Source organism: Cnephaeus nilssonii (assembly GCF_951640355.1).
Source record: "Cnephaeus nilssonii genome assembly, chromosome: 6".
Taxonomy (NCBI): Eukaryota; Metazoa; Chordata; class Mammalia; order Chiroptera; family Vespertilionidae; genus Cnephaeus; species Cnephaeus nilssonii.
Window position 1 is genome coordinate 18,085,937 of NC_137077.1, and position 21,546 is coordinate 18,107,482.

A 21,546-nucleotide genomic window follows, 5' to 3' on the forward strand; every position below is an offset into this window, starting at 1 on the left:
GTTTACAGTCAAATTATGAAAATTTTATATGCTAATGCCTGTGGCTTAAGTCTATAGTTCTAAAAATAAGCAATCTCATGAGAAAGTTGAATAATGGTTAGAGAGTTATAATCATTATAATTTGTTTTGTAACCAAATCATTAAAAGAACTAATATGACCATACTTTAAATAGGCTAATGCAGGAATCTTTAGCCTCATTATAAAAGCAGTTTAAGTTTTGAAATATACTGAACAAAAGAATATTTTTAGTAGCATAATTTATTACCCTGTGGTTTTAGTAATTCATATAAAACGTTATTGGTCCCCATGGTTGAAAAACGAAAGATTTATTTACCAATAAGATTAAAATACATATTTAATCAGCATGGCATAATATTCAAAATGGAAAGAAACACATAATAATTTTAAAACCATAACACATAATAGGTTGCATTATATTCATTCTCACTCTCATATAATATTTATCATATTATTAAGGTACTAGAGGCCCGGTGCATGAAATTCGTGCACGGGGGGGGGGGTTGGGGGGAGTGTGTGTCCCTCAGCCCAGCATGCACCCTCTCCAATCTGGGACCCTTAGAGGGATGTCCGACTGCCCATTTAGGATCAGGCCTAAACGGGCAGTTGGACATCCCTCTCACAATCCAGGACTGCTGGCTCCCAACTGCTCGCCTGCCTGATTGCCCCTAACTGCTTCTGCCTGCCATCCTAATCACCCACTAACCACTCCCCTGCCAGCCTGATTGATTCCTAACTGCTCCCCTGCTGGCCCAATTGCCCCTAACTGACCTCGCCTGCTGCCTGGTCACTCCTAACTGCCCTCCCCTTTGGCCTGGTCGCCCCTAACTGTCCTCCCCTACAGGCCTGGTCACCCCCAACTGCCCTCCCCTGATGGCCTGTCACCTTTAACTACCCTCCCTTGCCAGCCTGGACGCCCCTAACTGCCCTCCCCTGCAGGCCTGGTTGTCCCTAATTGCCCTCCCCTGCAGGCCTGGTTCCCCCCAACTACCCTCCCCTGCAGGCCTAGTCCCCCCCCCAACTGCCCTCCCCTGCAGGCCTGATTGCCCCCAACTGCCCTCCCCTGCAGGCCTGATTGCCCCCAACTGCCCTTTCTTGCAGGCCTGGTCCCTTCCCACTGCCCTCCCCTGCTGGCCTGATTGCCCACAACTGCCCTCCCCTGCCGGCCATCTTGTGGCGGCCATCTTGTGTCCACATGGGGGCAGCCATCTTTGACCACATGGGGCAGCCATCTTGTGTGTTAGAGTGATGGTCAATTTGCATATCACCTCTTTATTATATAGGATGGCCTTTGAGCACTCTAATAAAAAAGAGCATTTTCAACTCCTATCTAACATCATTCAAGTATGCTTTTTTTTTTATCAGATCATTAGTTAAATGAGGATAGATGGCTAGTCACAGGATTGAGGGGAGGGAGAAAGTATATATCTCTCTATATATAAAGGACATTATCATGCTATAAACATAACCAAAAGTGGCAACATACTTTAAAAGGCATGTAATTATAATACAAGTAGTCTAAATATTTCCTATAAAATATCAGATCTAAAATTCATAACCATCAAAATTCAACAATTATGAATCCCATGTTCACATTTAAACTTTAAGCTTCTGAGAAGACAGCATCTGCTCCAAGACACATACCACTTGATTAAAACATGCCTGTAAGCATGATAAATATTAATTACATAAATCAGTGACAAAAATATTGAATAAAATCTTAAACATATATAGCACCATACACTTCGGTCCTTAACATTCAAAGACTCAGCATTCTTACTGTGACTGCTCCCAGAACACGGAGCTATTTATTTCATGTGAGGTCCACCTAGGAGGAAACCATTTGGCTAGTAACAGCTCAAGTCCAACTTTCTTTTTTTAAATATGTTTTTATAGATTTTTAGAGAGAGAGGAAGGGAGGAGAGATAGAAACATTGATGAGAGAAAAATATCATCAACTGGCTGCCTCCTGCACATACCCTCACTGGGGATTAAGCCCGCAACCCAGGCATATGCCCTGACTGGAAATCGAACCCCCCACCTCTTGGTTCCTGGGTCAGATGCTCAACCACGGAGCAATGCCGGCCGGGCAAAACCAAGTTTTATCTCAACTTGGTTTTGTCGACCTCTGTTTTTAATCTTAAAAACTAAACTATATAACTGTGTTTCTTTGTTTTTTTTAAAAAAAAAAAAGTCACCAAGGAAGGACATGCACAGGAAACGCATGCCTCTCCACAAAACATGTGATTCAGGTGTAAGCTAGGAGCCTGTATAAACATGTTAGTGACTGGAACTGGGGAATTTCAGGAGGCCTCAGGAGACTGCCCTCAAGAATGACAAGGGCCCTCTGTATTTCAAAAATGTGCCTTTAACCTTGGCAGCCCTTGTGCATCCTGACTAGAACTGATCCCTTCTTTGATGGTTCAGGATCTTGGTGTGGTTCACAAACTCCCACTGCAGAAGCGTGAGGGAGAGAGAGCTGGTATAGAATGGAACATAGACTGAATCTTTACACCCTCAGGATATCTCTGGAAGTTTGTTTTGTTTTGGTTTTGACCAAATCCCTAATATGAATTTTTTGTCTTGTCATGTGATTCCTTTTCATCAAAGATGGCCATCACCAAAATAATCTATTTGAGGTTTAAATTAGTTGGGTTCAGGTTGAGAAGTAAAGTGTTATAGAATATTCATAGACCCAGATGAATTTTATGAAAGAACCAAAATTGGTTACATATCTTAAGAAACCAAGCGTGTCTATACATATAATAATCAGTTTAAAATAAAGAGAATGAGTGTTCAGTTTTAACTGGGAAAATTAAATGTATTTTGACAAACTGATTTATCAATTTATTTTTGATTACTTAAAATCCAAAGTATTAAAACTACAGGATATTTGCATTTGCTAATCCTCTAGTTAAAATGCCTTTTCCCCAAATATTCAGATGTTTCATTCAGGTCTTTGCTCAAATATCATCTCACTGAGGCCTTTCCTGACCATTCCATTTAAAATTGCAGCCTAACCCAGCCGAATGGTTGAGCCGTTGACCCCTGAACCAGGAGGTCAGGGTTTGATTCCCAATCAGGGCACATGCCTCGGTTTCGGGCTCAATACCCAGTAGGGGGCATGCAGGAGGCAGCCAATTGATGTTTCTCTCTCCCCTTCTCCTTTCCTCTCTCTGAAATCAATTTTTTAAATGTTAAAATTGCAGCCTAGTCCCAGCCCAGGCCTGGCTCTCCCTATCTCTTCCTCAGCTTTATTTTTCTCCATAGCACAATCTGCCATGACCACTTTGTTTTGTTTGTTTATCATCTCCCTGAAGCAGAATGTAACCATGAGAACAGGGTTTTCATCTGTTGCCCACTCTTGTGTCCCTAGTACCTAGAACAATGCCTGGCAGTAAGTTTTGGATGAATTAATTAAAACAGGGACTGGAGTTAGTAAAAAGCTATGTATATTTCCCTCAACCCAGCAATCCCACTCCTGGGCATAGATCCCAAATAACTCTCACACAGGTCTATAAAAGGACAGGTAACAAGGATATTCATTGCAGAATTATGTGTGTAGCTATAGAGGTACAGCAAAGCAGGTTCAGTACTTAGGAGTCTATGGATATCAAGAATACAAGTCCGTAAGTAGAGTCAATGAACTAGATCTATACACAGGAAACTGGCTAGTCTAAAACCATAGTATTGAGCAGAAAAATATATACATAAAAAAAAAAGAATAACGTCTAGAGCATGATACCACCTGTGTAAAGAAAAAGCACACACAGCCCAACGGTGTGGCTCAGTGGTTGAGCATAGAGCTATGAACCAGGAGGCCACGGTTCAATTCCCAGTCAGGGCACATACCCAGATTGCAGGTTTGATCCCCAGTAGGGGGCATGCAGGAGGCAGCTGATGGGTGACTCTCTGTCATCATTGATATTTCTTTCACTCTCTCCCTCTTCTTTCCTCTCTGAAATCAATAAAAACATTTTTTTTTAAAAGGAAAGAAAAAGCACACACCAATAAAAGGATGTAGAAGATACAGAAATCATTTACTCTTTTTTTTTCCCCCTAAGAATACTGGGATATATTTGTGTGTGCTCTTAAAAGGACAGCACCCAGGGACTATATCGTTTCACCACTAAAGCAAGGCCTGACTGTAAGACCCAAACCATTGGCCTGTCATACTTCTTGAGCACAGAACCTCTGCTCCTGCTCAGTCCCCCCTGCCAAGACCTATGACCAACTCAGGTGGAGAGATGGCAGCAGCTACTCTGGGGAACAGATCCTCTTAAGGATGATCAAGTACAAAAGCTTGACAATTACTGAATTTAAAACTTTCTTCCAAAGTCAGCCTCATCTCTGGCAGTAAATGTAATTTTCAATCAAATTGTCAAAAAATTATTTGGGGAGGGTGAAGAAGGAAAAGGCTAGGAAATGTATTTCAATTACCATAACTGAGCTAAAATCCAATATGTCTTCTTTCAAGTTAGTCTGTCCCACTCTTATGCACAGAGAACACACTGTATTATTTTTCCTTTGAGAATATATTATCCAGAGAATAACAGCAAATGACTCATTACAACTTTTAATTGTAACTTTAAAAAGAAATTAAATTTAAATTATAACTCTTTAAAGAGAAAAACAGATGCTACTTCAATATATATACTAGAGACCCAGTGCACAAAATTCATGCACAGGTAGGGTCCCTAGGCCTGGCCAGCAATCAGGGCCGATTGGGGCCTTCTGGCTGCCAGCCAGGGCCTTCCTTCCCCAGCTGCCGGCTGCCGGCTGGGACCTTCCTTCGTTCCGTGCTGCCCCCTGGTGGTCAGCGCATGTGATAGTGAGCAATTGAACTCCTGGTCTCCCAGTCAAACTCCAGAGGGGACAATTTGCATATTAAGCATGTGTGTGTGTGTGTGTGTGTGTGTGTGTGTGTGTGTGTAATATATATATGGATTCCAGAGAGAGAGGGGAAGGAAGAGGGAGAGAGAAACATCAATGAGAGAGAACCATCAATTGGCTGTCTCCTGCACACCTCCTCCTGAGGATCTAGCCCACAACCTAGGCAAGTGTCCTGATGGAGAACTGAACCTTTGACCTCTCATTACATAGAACAATTCTCAACCAACTGAGCCACCCCAGCCAGGACAATGCTACATTTTGATAGATGATATTTCATGAGACATATATATAATGTATATATGTATATAAATATACATGTATACATATGTATATAAATATACAGTATATATGTATATAAATATACCATACACACATATATACACACAAATGCTTGTTACTCAAAACCAAGTTGGAGAAGAAGGTTGATATGTAAAAAGCCACAGTCACTGCCCAAAGTATTTGAGGAGAAAACCAATAAATGGATGATGCTTAGAACCAATCTAACCTGCAGTGGTTCTTTGATTCTTCTCCACTTATATTTACTTACTAACTCTGGGCCCTGCTTTCTATATACCTGAAACTGATCATCCCCACAGACTCTAACCCTTCCTTGAAGAGGAAACCCAAAGACATGCTTTGTAAGTTCCTGCATATGAGGACAAACTAAAATGTAATAAAGGTGTAAAAAATAAAAAACAAGCACGCTACTATGAAATAAGTATATTTTAAATCACGAAGTAATCAAGTTAACATCAAACTTGGCATTCACATAACTTTCTGAAAAACATGATGGGAAATGAAATACATTGGCAAATACCATTGAAGATGATCCAGCAGAGGTGCTCCTGGGGCAAGGCCACCTGCATGATGAGTCTTAAGGAGGACAAGATATGCAGACACTGGATCACAGACTCTTTATTCTGCATGTTCAAATCATTGTCACAGACCAGCTGGTAGCTGCAAATATTTTTTCCATTTAAAGCATGAAACTGAAACACATGGGAAAACATAAATATGAATATAAAGTTTATGCAGCTTAGAAAAGCTTACCTTAAATATAAAAAAAACTAAAATGGAAACAATTGTGCTTAATTAATTTAATAGATTAGTATAGTGCTATAGACTGAATGTATCCCCCCAAATTCTCATGTTGAAATCTATCCCCAATGTGATGGTGTTAGAAGGTGGGGTTTGGGAGGTAATTCGGTCACGAGAGTAAAGCCCTCATAAATGGGATTAGTGCCTTTCTAAGAGAGACCCAGTGTTCCCTCATGCCTTCTGCCATTTGAGGACACTGCGAAAACCAGAAAGCAGGCTCTCACCAGACAACCAGATTTCCTAGCACCCTGAGCTAAGCCATCCCTGCCTCCATAAAGTTAGAAATAAGTTGTGTAAGCCATCAGCCTATGAATTTTTTATAATATCCCTAACAAATTGAGACATAGAAAGATAGGTTTCTTCGAAGCATCCATTTAATTAAGATTATTACTTTTCCTTAATCAAAAAATTTCAAAAGCAAAAGAAAGTACAAAATCCTATTTCCAAGAATATGGAATTGAATCGCTTTTTGGAAACTCACCAAATGGCATTTTAACGTATTAATTCGGGTATAAATATTACCATTTACACATTGATTCAGCAAATGTTTATTGACCACCTCAATTTGCCACACTCTGCTGAGCAATAGTGACTCAAAGTTGAGGAAGACGTGGCCCCTGTTCTTGGCAAAAAAGAAGAGACTTCCAGGGACAAGCAATGTTAGGAATGCTTAAGGTAGTTTCAGTGGTCACTGGATTGAAAGACTTTTGAAAGGTTAAGTAAGAAGGTTTAAGAAAAAGAGATTAGGTTATAGAGGTGGTTCATGGTCAGAACATGAAGAGTGTCTAAGGAATATGAACTTTAGCCAAAGGGCTAAGTCAAAGGGCAGAGGAGTAAAACAATTTGATTTACACTTTAGAAATTAATTATGACAAAAGTGTGGAAGATGGAAAGCAGAGGGAAGGGCACAAAGCTACTTGCAGGGAGGCTGGGAGAGATCAGAGGCGTCTGAGATAGTCCAGACGTACCAGGGCCCTGAAATGGGGAAAGATTTAAGTCTTGTCTGAGTCAATGGGATTCAGTGGCCAATAATGTGCAGGAGATAAGGGAGGAGAAGACGTCTGCAATGATTTCCTGCGTGGGTGACTGGCTGGAGGCAGTTATGGAGGAAAGATGATGAGTTCAGCTTGGATATGTCAAGTTGAGATGTCTAAGACATAACTGGATCGATGTGAAGTTCTGAAGAGAGTACTGACGAGCCCTGTTAAAGCTATGGGGGTGGACACTCTTAGTAATACAAATGGGCCTTAACTACCATATATATTTCCTGCTTGGATACATGTACACTATTTCTAGCCACCATGTAGTTGGTATCACAGAAGATATTTATTGAATGTATTTCAAGTTGGAATAATTATCTTCCAAGTGCTCTCTCTCTTTTACAAACTGATAATGATACCTAACAGTTTTTGAGTGCCGGGCCCTATTCTAAGTCTTTTGTTATCTCAGCAACCTCAAAACAACACGAGGAGGTGGGTCTTATTATTATTTCCATTTTTACAGATGAGGAAACTGCGGCACAAAGAAATCACAAGGTCCCTCATTAGGCAGTGGCACAGCAGCTCTTTGAACCCAGGCAGTGTGGCTCCAGAGACCAAATCCATATCATCTCTGCCATAATGCCTCCCAGTAGTACATACAAGGGAATAATTAAATATTACAGACATGATTATGAATGTTCACACAAAACTTTGCTGTTAATAGTTTGACAGTGAATTGTTCATTATTACTGCTTCATCTATGATCTTTATGCATTTAAATCCAAGATCTGTTTCTCTAACAAAACTTCCCAAGACCTCTAGTTCTGTGTTGATAGGTTCCTACTGGACTAAATTTTCTATCTTACTTATTTTTTATACATATTTGTTGAAAAATGCAGCATGCCAGTATCATGCCAGTACCTCAAATTAAGCATGCAAAAAACACACACACAAATTCTTGCCCAGCCAGCATGGCTCAGTAGTTGAGCATCAACCTATGAACCAGGAGGTCACGGTTCGATTCCTAGTCAGGTCATATGCCCGGGTTGTGGGCTCAATCCCCAGTGTGGGGCGTGCAGGAGGCAGCCGATCAATGATTCTCTCTCGTCACCAATGTTTCTCTCTCCCTCTCCCTTTCTCTCTGAAATAAAAATATATTAAAAAAACAAACAAACACAAATTCTTCATACCTATTTGCACCCATCACAACAGTCCGGATGGCAAGCTCTTATGTTGTCTTCATTGCTTTACCTTCTGCCTCCAGTCTTTCACCTTCTAATCTATTCTATGAACGGCTTCTACTAATTCTGACTGTATCACTTCATCTATTCATCCAGTCAATAAAGCTTTATTGAGGATCTATTATATTTGTAATATTACTATTAAAAAGTAAACAAATGGCCCTAACCGATTTGGCTCAGTGGATAGAGCGTCGGACTGCGGACTCAAGGGTCCCAGGTTAGATTCTGGTCAAGGGCATGTACCTTGGTTGCAGGAACATCCCCAGTGGGGGGTGTGCAGGAGGCAGCTGATCGATTTTCTCTCTCATCGATGTTTCTAACTCTCTATCCCTCTCCCTTCCTCTCTGTAAAAAATCAACAAAATATTTTTTTTTTTGAAGTAAACAAATGAAAATGTAGCTGGTGACAATAAGTAATACCAAAAAAATAAAGCAGGGAGTGCATGAGACCTGAAGGAAGTAAAGAACGAGCCACAGAGATATCTAAGATACAAGCTTTGCAGACAGTGGAGCTCACCAGTGCACTGGCGCTAAGCCAGGGAGACAAGGTGAAAGCAGGATAATAGTGTGTGTGTGTGTGTGTGTGTGTGAGAGAGAGAGAGAGAGAGAGAGAGAGAGAGAGAGAGAGAGAGAGAGCGCTGGACCAGAGAGGGCTAGGAGGGGCCTTAAAAGTCCAAAGTCCTAAGCTTTTCATTCAGTACTCTCCCCAGTGGGGTGCCAACTTATATTGCCCTGTATTTCCATTCATGCACCTATGATATAGCCAAACATACTTTGAGATTTTCTGCTTATTAAACCACATGTTTCCAAGGCCTTGAAAGATCAAGTTTGGAATAACAGCTTTGGAGTCAAACTGATTAGGGTTCAAACACCAACTCTGTCCATTGCTTTAAGTGGACTGGTTTCTTAGTCTCTAAGAAGCCTCAGTTTCCTCATCTGTAAGAAAGGCATAATAGTACCCACCTTTTGAGACTATAATGAGGCTGAAAGATGACAATTCATATACTGCATATAGAAGAGCCTAGCACATGGTAACTCTTCAACCAGTAATACTGCTATGCCAGAAATAAAGCATAAAATTTTATATCAGAAGATCTGTGTTTAATCTCCAGAGCCAATAGTTAGGCTCTGTGCTTAGCTTTATTTTTCTCTTTTGTAAAATAAAAATAATAATAGTATCTAACTCACACAGTTAATGTGAGGATCAGATGTTTTAAGTTTGTAAAATGAAAGTACCCTACAAATATTAGTTTGTAGGGTACTTTCATTTTATAATATTATAAAATATTATAATGACAACTGTCTGCTGGATGAATATTATAATGACAACTGTCTGCTGGATGAATGAGTGATTATAGTGATGCACTCTCCAAAGCATCTTCGCAAGGTCTAATAAGTGTCCGTTCTTATCTAGCACTAAAAACATTTATTAAGCAACTTGTAGCACACAAGTAAATGCTATGCTAAACACAGGAAAGACATTTAGAAGCTGTCAACAAAAGGATATATTGCATAGCTAATCATAACTTGTAGCTATTTTAGCTGCTTTCATCTTACTGTATTTGCAGCAGTTTGGTCTTCAACGCCATTTGGAAAAAAGACAGTTTTGAATTGTTGTATATCTGATATACTCTCATCAAAGCTGATACTGAACTGCTGAAGATATCTTCCATAGCACTGTAAAAGGGCCAATTTATACTCCTAAAATAAAAAGAACACTTGATGAAAATTTCAAAATATCATTTTTCTTATTAAATGTTTTATAAATATTAAAAGTCCATTAAGTAATTATTAAATTATTAATATTAGGTACTATTTATATTATTGTAAATAATATCAATCTTGATTATTACCACTATTACTACCACCATTACACTATTACTACCATTATCATTTCCAAACACATATTATGTGATAGATACTGTGTTAGGCAATTCATGTGCATTATTTCATTTAAATCTCCTATTGTGAGATAAGACCATCGTAACCTTAAAGATAAGAATATCCCCAAATTCAATATCACCATGATGGTAATCCACCTACTCAGTCAGAGAAGGAAATGAGTTGTGTTATTAGCCTTGCTTCCCTGATACCTCCCCCCCCCCCAGCTCCAAAGAAAGAAGGAAATAAAAAGATAGGGGTGGGGGGAAGGGAGAGAAAGAGAAAGAGGATGAGGGGAAAAAAAGGGAATGAGGAAGAGAGACAGAGAAGGAAGGAAGGAAGGAAGGAAGGAAGGAAGGAAGGAAGGAAGGAAGGAAGGAAGGAAGGAGGGAGGGAGGGAGGGAGGGAGGGAGGGAGGGAGGGAGGGAGGGAGGGAGGGAGGGAGGGAGGGAGGGAGGGGAGATAAAGAGCAGGAAGAAAATGGAAAAGGAAGGAGGGGAGGGAGAAGGGGAGAGGAAGGGAAGGTGAGAGAAAGACAAAGGGAGGGGAAAGAGAGGAAGGAGAGAAAAACACACATGAGCTGGCTCAGTCTCGCTTTGATCTGTCAACAGTCTCTGAAGCTGCATCAGGACAAGCCAAAAAAGTCTGAGTTATTGTTAGTTATGATTCTGTTATTTCTAAGTCATGCTTATATTCCCATTATAAAGTCATATGCATCATTTCTGTAGCCCACAAGGCACAGTTGATCTGGAGAGTTTCAGAACAGTGGGTGTGAGTAGGGCTCTGAAATATGTGTCTTTTGCAACCCTTACTCAGCTTCCTCCCCTGTAACTGTGTGTCCAGGACAAACAACTGCCTTTCAAGTTACCTAGCCCCTTGGGAGGCATCCACAATCAAATGCTGTTTTGTTTCTATTTCTATTGACTTGTTTGTTACTGGTCACTAATTAATTCTGGTTCTTTTCTGTTCTAACTTGATTCCTATAATGAATTTGAATCTAGGTTCCAAACAAGAGTATTCCAACAAAATGATCTTTACTGCAACTAAAATAAAGAGATTCTAGAACCAAAGTAACAAGTCAAGTTCATTTTCAGGATTACAAATATCTTCTTTATCAGCCCACTTTCCCATCAGTGAAAAGTATTTAAAACATTTTCTTTGTTCCTTCAAGCAAATTTTAAAATATCCTATCTATACCTCTCTATCTGAAATATTCTGACTCTTAGTCACTACCCATCATCCACTTGCTTTATCAACTTCTAACATGCTCCTTCCTCCTCCCTCCACCAATATCCTCTCCACCCACCTGGATATTCCTCAAACAATCCCAAACTGTGCTGTGTATTACCAGCTCCTTCTATTGAGGAGAAGCATAAAAAATGGAAAGGGAACACTCTTCTAATTCTTGTCAAAACTGTTATTCCACTTCACATAAATATAGCTTACAAGTTGGAACTCATCATTTTATTTTCCTATAGTTTTCCAAACTGTATTTATTTTCAAGTTTCTAAGAACCATGGTCCAGTTGCCTGGAGCTAAGGTGATTCTCTCATTTTGACAGCAGAAAATAGATCTTAGTTCTTCATTATGAAAGTTCCTTTTTACCTTATCCTCTATTTGATAAACTTCCCTCCTAAGCCAAAGGATTCAAGTCCAGAAAATAGAAATGTAGGAAGAAAATGACGCTGAGAAACTAAAGATTGAGAAGACACTATATACGGGCAATGTCTGGCCTTAAGTCATTTTGGATAAAATAAATCTTGGTCCAAGGATCCTAGATGAGACAAAAACTCATATTTAACTTGGAGTAATTGGTGCCTATGCCAGAACTGTAGGGAAAACTTATATTATCATTCACTGAAAAGACAGCGATGGTGTGTGTGGTCTTAGCAAGTCCATGAGTCCACAGCAATCTAAGACCTGGGCATTGATATGAAACCAGAAATAGGGGCAAACTCCATTTGGAATACAATACTGAGCAAGAAACAGGGCATGTATGGAATGACTGCTATATTTACATTCAGCAGAACATTAACAAGGAATTGAAAGTCATTAAAACAGCCACTGGGCCCTGACCAGTTTGGCTCAGTGGATAGAGCATTGGCCTGTGGACTTAAGGGTCCCAGGTTCGATTCTGGTCAAGGGCACGTACCTTGGTTGCGGGCACATACCCAGTAGGGAGTGTGCAGGAGGCAGCTGATCGATGTTTCTCTCTCATCGATGTTTCTGACTCTCTATCCCAGTGATGGGCAACCTTTTGAGCTTGGTGTGTCAAACTTCGCCAAAAAACTGAGCATAACTCGGGTAGTGTGTCACTTTGAGGAAAAAACATTATTTCTCAAATGTTTCATCCTCAGGAGCAGCAAATGTTTCATTCTCGGCATGCGGCCGCCTCAGCAGCCGCGTGTCATCAGAAATGGCTACGCGTGTCAGTGCTGACACGCATGTCATAGGCTCGCCATCACTGCTCTATCCCTTTCCCTTCCTCTCCGTAAAAAATCAATAAAAATATATTTTAAAAAAAAACAGCCGCTGGGACACAGGCAACACAACAACAAGGCCAGAAGCCATGAGAGTTGTCTGCTGGGTAAGGCCAACCATGTGAAAAATAACAGGAAGTGGTGTCTGGGCTCCTTTGTATACTGAAGGAACATGATGACTCAGCATTTCCTGTTGGGCGCCTACCACACCCTCTGTTAGCCAGGGCCTATGCTCCTAGCCATCCCCAGGCAGCTGTCTTTCTGTTCACGAATGTCTCACCTCTGAAAAATCTCAACTACAAAATTAAAAAACAAACACTTTTTTGGTTACTGTGCCTCATTAAAATTTTATGAATTCATTTATTTTTTTCTAAACAGCCACAGTAATCAAATCATGTAAAATAGGAATGGTATCAACCAAATATAATAGAATTAGCCAAATGAGTATCATTTAGGCTCATTTTACTCCCGAGGCACTTACTTTCATTTCACAGAGGCTATCTCCCACCTTCAGAAGCTTTTCATCGTAATAGACAGCGGGCAGCCGGGGTGCATATTTGGTCCAGATATTAAACAAAGAGATGGCACTGTAAAAATCATAAAATAAAATTATATCATTACAGTAGGAAAGCTCAATTAATTAGCAAGCAATCCTTAAAACCTTATCTGGTGCTAAGTCTTTCCAATGTGACTTTTTGTTGATGTCTAATTATTAATAAACTAGAGGCCCAGTGCACAAAATTCGTGCATGGATAGGGTCCCTAGCAGCTGCCAGCTGCTGGCCAGAGCCTTCCTTCATTCCATGCTGCCCCCTGGTGGTCAGTGCGCGTCATAGCAAGTGACTGAACTCCGGGTCGGTCAAACTCCTGAGGAGATACTTTGCATATTAGCCTTTTATATATATATATATATATATAGATTATAATTATAGCTAAAATTATTGCTTTTGTGTAAAGCACTGATGGGAACTCCTTACATGCATTTTTATAAAATAGATATTTTTAGGTTCACAGAAAAATTGAGCAGAAGGTATAGAGATTCCCTATATACCTCCTGCCCCCACACATATGCACAGCCTCCCCCATTATCCACAACCCCCACCAGAGTGGTACAGTAGTTACAATTGATGAACCTACATTGACACATCATTATCGCCCCGCGTCCAGAGCTTACATTCGGGTTTACTCTTGGTGTTGTACGTTCTATGCATTTTGACAAACATATGATATTACTATTCACTGCCCTAAAAATCCTCTGTGCTCTGCATATTCATTCCTCCCTACCCTCAACCCCAGGTAACCATTCATCTTTTTATACTCTCCATAGTTTTGCCTTTTTCATACTGTCATAAAGTTGAAATCATACAGTTTATAGCCTTTTCAGACTGGCTTCTTCCACTAAATAATGTGCATTTAAGATTCCCCATGTTTTTTCACGGTGTGATAGCACATTTCCTTTTAGCACTGAATAATATTCCATTGTCTGGATGTACCACAGTTTACTTATCCTTTCACTTACTGACAGACATCTGATTTACTCCCAAGTTTGTCCATTTGAATAAAGCTGCTATAAACATCCATGTACAGACTTATATATGAACATAAGTTTTCAACTCCTTCCAGCAAATACCAAAGAGAACAGTTTACCAGAATATATTTAATTTTGTAAAAAAAAAAAAAAAAAACACCAAAGTATCTTCCAAAGTGGCTGTACTCACCAGCAATGAGAGATCCTGTTTCCTCAACAGTATTTGTTGTTGTCAGTGTTCCAGATTGTGGCCATTCTAATAAATGTGTAGTGGTGTATCATTGTTATTTTAATTTGCATCTCCCAGATGATATATAATGTGAAGCATCTTTCTTTAGATTTACTTGCCATTTGTATATCTTCTCTGGTCTGAGCAGAAGGTATAGAGATTCTCTGGTCTGTTAAGGTCTTTGGCCCACTCTTTTAATCAGGTTGTTTTTTCTTACTATTGAGTATTAAAAGTTCTTTGTACTAGTATAGTTTGATAATAGTCCTTTATCAGATATATCTTTTGCAAATTTTTCTCCCAATCTGAGGCTTGGTTTTTATTCTCTTGACAGTGACTTTCACAAAGCATAAATTTTTAATTTTAATGAAGTCCAGCTTATGAATTCTTTCTTTCATGGATCATGCCACTTTGAGTTCATTTCTGGGAAGAGTATAAGGTCTCTGTCTAGATTCATTTTTTTTTTTACAGGTGGATATCCAGTTGTTCTAGTACCATTTGTTGAAGTGAGTATCTCTACTCCATTGCATTGCCTTTGCTCCTTTCTCAAAGATCGGTTGACTATATTTATGTGTGCTTATGTCTGGGCTCTCTGCTCTGATCCTTTGATTTACTTGTCCACTTTTAGCAACACCACACTCAATTAATGTAGCTTTATAGTAAGTCTTGATTAAAGCCAGCAATTGTCAGTCCTCCAACTTTGTTTTCAACATTATGTTAGCTATTCTGGATCTTTTGCTAACATGCTTTTTTTTTTTTCATTTCATTTTCACAACAACCCTAAGATGGGTAATATTAATATCCCAAATATACAGTTTATGAAACTGAGGCTTAGTGTATTCATGCTCTTAACTAATACATATTTAACTGAGCCTTCCAATCCTCTGGAATATAAACTCCTTGAGAGCAAGGACCTCAACTTTATTATTCATTGTCAAGCTCCAACAGTAGTGAATAAAGTATATGTAGGTACACAATAAATATTTGTTGAAACAATGAATTAATGGCTGAATGAATAGAAAAAAAAACATTCTTTGCTTTTATTTTATTCTTTTTTATAAACAGTCTAAGGATTCAAACACCTAGTCAGTCCATTTAGGGTGATGATTCATTCCACCAAGTAAAACAAAAACAAAGCATACAGTATTCTCAACATAGTTTCTAATCAAAGTTTCAAGGAGTAGCAAATCATTGCTTATTTTGTTCATTCACTGAGTTAACATTTACTCCTTCCCACTCTCTCAGACATTATAAATGCCTCTAGGAAAAATCCAAATTTCCCTTGACAGTTGTCCAATCCTATCATACATTTCCAGATAAGGACGGTGTTATGGATTAATGCTCTTTAAGAAGAGACACCAGAGAGCACTTGAGCTTACTCTAGTTCTTTTTCTCTTCTTCCCCCTCTTTCCCTGCCTTCCTCTTTCTCTCCCTTCCTACCTCTTCCTTCTCTCTGTACTTCCTCAGAGAAAAGGCTATATGAGGACAAAGTGGGTATCTGTAAGCCAGAAAAAGAGCTCTCACCAGAAACTGACCCTTCTAAACCTTGATCTCGAATATCTAGCCTCCAGAACTGTGAGAAAATACAGTTCTGATTTTAAGACAGACAATGTATAGTATTTGTATGGCAGCCCAAAATAACTAATACAGACAGGAATCTAAAGTCAAGGACTGAAAATGGTTCTAGCACTTTGATATACATGTTGGGATATTAATAATACAATCTAAACAGAAATGTCAATTAATTCATTAAGGTAATTAAATGATATCGATTGAGTGACAAGGGAAGTAGGGGGCCAGGGTAGCCCTGCCTTCGTGGTCTGAGTAATAATATTAGTGGTTAAAAAATATACACATGAAACAAGTACTAAATAACAATGCCAAATAAATAGTGTGGCAAATACAGCCCACAGAAGTTTAAAAAGGTAGAAGCTTTTTGGGTTTTTGTTTGTTTTACCTTTTTCTGTTTCATTTGATGCTTCATGAAATGCTACAGTATTAGAATAAATATAATGAATCCAAAAAAGTCACCATCTTGCTAGAATTCTTTTTAAATTTTTATTTTATTTTATTTTTCTCATTACCATTTATCCCCTCTCTGCCCTTTCACCTCCACCCACCCACCCCCACCTGACCGCAATCACCCCACTGCTGTGCACGTCCATGATTCTCTCTTTTTCTTTTTTGCTCAATCCCTCCAACCCATAAATTATGTAGATGAAAGAGTTAATTCTTCCAAACCTTATGGGTGACATAATGATGACTAGGTTTGTTACTCATAAAAGAAAAATACCAGCTTTGTTAATTCAATCAAGGTTATATAATGAAAGAACTTTCTTTTCTTTTCTTTTCTTTTTAATTGAACCCTAAGATCAAGTTAAGACTGCTCATTGGGAATGGCTTATATAATGATTAAACATGGAAAATATAGCACAAACTATATAATATAAATCATTTAAGAAAAGAATGTTAATATAGTTTGGATTGCTGATTGATTATAGCTGCTGTTGAATATTTAGAATTTTCTAAAATAGAAATTCACAATTATATACACCAAATATCTAAATCTTATGTGTTTATAACAAAAGCATACCTTTTAAAAATTTATCAGACTCTAAATCTAATGACATTGTTGGACTGATCAAATTCTACATTTTGAAGACTATGAATTTTTATGCTATGGGAGGTCTCAGAGTTACAAAAGAAAACAAATGTTGATTGTAAAAAATAACCATCTGTCAAATATTTTAGAAAAGCAAATCCTACCTCCTGTATTCCTAACTGGTCTCCACCTTGTCATTCTTGCTCCATTTGAACAAGATCACCAAAATAATATTTTAAAACAAAATCACATGAGGTTAATACCTTGCCAAAAACTATCCAATGGTTTCTCACTGCATTCGGAATAAACACAAACTCTATAAATGGCCTCTAAAACCTTCCAGAGCCCTATCTACTCCTCTAATCTCACCTCATGCCACTGCACCCACACTCAGCAAGCTATGCTCAATGGGCTTCTGTCCATCCCTCCAAAGTCCCTGACTCTCTCCTGCCAAGATCTTCCCACATGCTGGTTCTCTCTATTTATCCTCTCTCCTTGCCTGGTCAACTGCCAGCCATCCTTCTAATCTCAGCGTAATGTCACTGCCCTCACCATTCATTTGAAATGCCCCTGCTGTGTTCTTTTTAAGCCTCTGCTCAAGCCTCTATTCTGACCACCTTATTGAAAATGACAACCTCCTGTCTCCCATCCCGTAACCCTTCCTCTCTTTCATTTTTCTCCTTAGCCATGTATCACTTTCTAGGTCACCATAAAACAAGACTTGTTTAATATGTTTATTATCTATTTCCTCCTCTAGAATATAAGCACCAAGAGGGCGAGGATTTTTGTCTGGTTCACTGCTGTATCCCCAGCACCTCGTACAACGCCTGGCACATGTAAGTGCTCGGTAACTTCTCCCTGCGTTGCACTTGTTGTTTCTGTGTTGACTTAATGACTCATTGGAAGCCTATATCCCTCTCCAGACTACAAGCTCCATGAGCACAGATTCCCATATCTATTTTGTTCACCACTGTACACCTCACAACTAGGGCAGTGCCTGGATCATAATAGACACTCAACTAAAATTGTTGTATGAAAAAATAAATACCTAAATTGTAGGAGAGGTTAGATTGCTAAGGTCCATGTCAATCCTTAACATTTGTGACCCTCTAATAGTCTGTTTAAGATGGGGCAGGTCCTGTACTTACTGATCGATCCAGGTCTACTTTCCCATATATAACACTAACGATTATTGAAATGCAAGGATAATAACCCTTGAATTCTTTCAATACCAAATATGCATTGAATGTTTACTATGTCCCAATCACCAGGGTAGGTGCTGGAGATAGAGCAATGAAAAAGAGACACATCACTCAAAAGTCACAGGGAGCTTACATTCTAATGGTGGAGACAGACAGCCCACAACAAAACAAATAAATAAAAAATGTAAATTGATGGACAAACCTGAATTAGGTATGAAAGGCCACTCTAAGGAGGTAACAACTGAGCTAAGACCTAAAGGAAGAGAAGGAACCAACTATTTGAAAAGCTAATTCAAGAATATTTCAGACAAAGGCGGCAGCAAATACTAACTCCCCAGGGTGAGAAAGAGTAGGATCTGTTTCCCTGGAGAGCCGAGAGACAAGTGAGGATGAGCTGAGATGAGAGAGGCAGGCAAGGCCAAATCCTCAAATTCTGGGGGTATCAGAAGAAGTCTCAATTTTATTCTAAAAAGCAAGGGAAGGCAATAGGAAGTCTTTAAATAGGGGAGTGAGTGATTTATTCATAAAGGTCGCCCTGACTGCTATGTGAAGGATATGTCTGAGCATCGAGTAGCTTCAGGGAAAATCCAAGATGGTAGTGGTTTGAACTGGAATTTTGGCAGTGGAGATGGAAAGATAAAGTGCTAGCTAAGGCACAAACACGGAAATATTTTAAATACAAATACATATAGCTTAGGTGTGTAATGTGCTCTCCTTGGTTGATTCTTGGTTCTCATATTACTTGGCCCATCATCGGGATTTGCCACAGTTGATCAATCATCCCTTCCTCCTTGGGATGCTTTCTTTTTCTCTTTTTTCTTTTTTTTAATATGTTTTATTGATGTTTTTTACAGAGAGGAAGGGAGAAGGATAGAGAGTTAGAAACATCGATGAGAGGGAAACATCCATCAGCTGCCTCCTGCAACACCCCCTACTGGGGATGTGCCCACAAACCAAGGTACATGCCCTTGACTGGAATGGAACCTGGGACCCTTCAGTCCGCAGGCTGATGCGATGCTCTATCCCGACACTCTATCCACTGAGCCAAACCGGTTAGGGCATTGGGACACTCTCTTTACCTGGCTTCCAATACACCACACACTTACTGATTTTCTCCGACTTCCTTGGCTACTCTTTTAAATCTCTGTCAGGGGAAGCTGGGCAGCGAGTCCTGGGAGCTCGCCTTTTTTTATCCTCCCCTCCCACCATGGCCAATGTTCAAGCATCCCAGGGCTCAGTCCTTGGACTCTCCTCTTCTCCATCCACTCCCTCCCTCAACTATTCCATCAAGTACCACCATTTAAATATCATCCATATGCTGACAAATCTCAAATGTATATCTTCTCTAACCTGCAGATCCAAATGTTCAAGTACCTACATAATGGCTCTGCCTGAATGTTGAATTACATCTCAATCTGAATATATCTAAATACTAAACTCATGATTTCCCTCGCTCCTGCCAGAAACCAGTTCTTCCCACAGACAATCTAATCCGGGGACCTTCACATTTGCCAGTCTTCCTGTTTGGCAAGTCCTTTCTACAGAAATACTCATCATTTGCTACCATATCTGCTCATCTTTCTCAAGGGCCACTTTTCCTGACCTTCCCTGACCATCCTCCCTATCACCCCATTTTAAATCGCAACTCTCATCCCATATCCCCCCCATCCCCACTACCTGCTCTAATTTTCTCCCCACCACTATCTCCTTGTGAAATAATTTCCTTACATATGTGTTTAGTAGCCATCTGTAGTCACAAAAATAATGTGTTTCATGAGGGTACAAATTTTTATATATTTTGCTAAATTGATGTTTTCCTCGTATGGTACCTGATGTATATAGTAGGTGCTCAATAAATAGTTTAAAGGCATGAAAGAATAATAAACATAAATTAAATCTATTTCTTCATTTTAAATGCACAAATACAAGTATCAGTTGAAACGATTCACTATTCCGGTGTTCTTTGCCACACGTCTAGATTTCTAACTGTTCCCTTTGCACCTTATTTTGGGAGGAAAAAGATAGTAACGTAAACAGAAAAGAAACTTAACAGCAGGTAGTTTTGCAGTTTGAGATAATAACATAGTGACAGAAACCCCCAAACGGCAAACAGATGTGCCCAATTAGTCACAAACTCAAGAAAAAGGTCACTGTGATCCTAAGAAGACTATAAAAAGGAATTAAAAGCGCATGTTCACAGAATGACATACTTCATGGCCTCAGGAACTTTTTCAAGCACAGAAGCTACCTCAAAGTTACTCCTTTTCCTCCCTACACAGAACTGTCCCCACAGCAAGGAAACTTGCAAAACCCGTGAGCGAGCCTAAAAGGTACTGGTCCGGAGTAGCCTTGAGGAGACACTCAGAAACGACGCATAAGAAACAGGGACCCAAGCAGGAAGCAAAGGTACAATTAAGGGTGGAAAAGCGATTCATCTCCACTTCTTAAACTCTGTTGACATATCCAGGGACCTCGGGCGGTCCAAGCTCCGGGACCACCCGCCTCCTCCCTGGCATCCCTGCCTCCCCCCGCCCCAGCGGCCTACTCCTCCCGCCCCGTCCCCTCCGCCCCTTCCCCCGTCCCGCCAGCGCCCCGCCTCCGCTCACCCACGCCGGTCGAACTCGTGCTTCTTCTCCTCCGTTGTGGACAAAGCTTTCTTTCTCTTCATAAAGCCTAGCAGCTCCTGTATCTCCTTCTCCAGAGAGGCCAGGAGCGGGTTTTTAGCGTCCAGCGGCCCATAAAACACAGCGAGGGGCAACGCGTCCTCGCGGCACGGGGAGCTGGGCAGCGAGTCCTGGGAGCTCGCCTTCGACTGCAGGGGCGACTTGGAGACTGTGGCGGAGAGGGGGAGCAGGGGCACCGGCAGTCCTGGCTGAGACCCGGAGATGACAGACACGATGGAGGAGGTGGTCGAGGAACGGCCGAGCGCCGCCATGGCCACCAGACCCCGGCTGCCCCGGAGTGTACAGACGCGGTTGCCTGGCGACGGTGTCCTGGCAACCAGGCATCCAACCAACGCGCTTTCGGGGAAACACAGTGGACCCTGGAGGGCAGAGGAAGAAAGAGCCAGGTCCAGAAAGCAATTGATACCCCTGAAGGTTTGGGGGGGCGGGGAGGCGGGGGATATTTGGGGAGGATGAAGGTTCTGGACAGAGAGCCCGCGAATAGGAGAGCCAAAACTTACAGATTCAAACTATACCTTTTTTTTTTATTTAGACCGCTTAATAATGATGATTATCATCATTAATATGCACTAGGCATTGTTCTAAACATTTGAAACATTATCTGACTTAGTCATTAGAATAGCTTCACAACTTAAGATATTATTAGTATCTCCCTTCCACAGTTGACGAAACCAAAGTTTACAGAGGTTTAGTCATTTGACCAAAGTCAGAGTA

The 21,546-nt window shown here is 40.2% G+C and overlaps 1 protein-coding gene across 1 annotated transcript in view; it reads right to left on the minus strand.

The window, feature by feature from the left end:
* CFAP54 (cilia and flagella associated protein 54) overlaps nt 1-21,156 on the minus strand; it is a gene marked incomplete at both ends in the record, with an annotated part of 248,988 nt that extends 227,832 nt beyond the window's left edge. Inside the window, 5 exon segments of the mRNA XM_079775504.1 lie at nt 5,730-5,901; nt 9,788-9,931; nt 13,073-13,178; nt 20,755-21,105; nt 21,107-21,156. Coding sequence (XP_079631630.1) covers nt 5,730-5,901; nt 9,788-9,931; nt 13,073-13,178; nt 20,755-21,105; nt 21,107-21,156 — 823 coding nt within the window.
* Nucleotides 21,157-21,546: the final 390 nt, after the last annotated feature.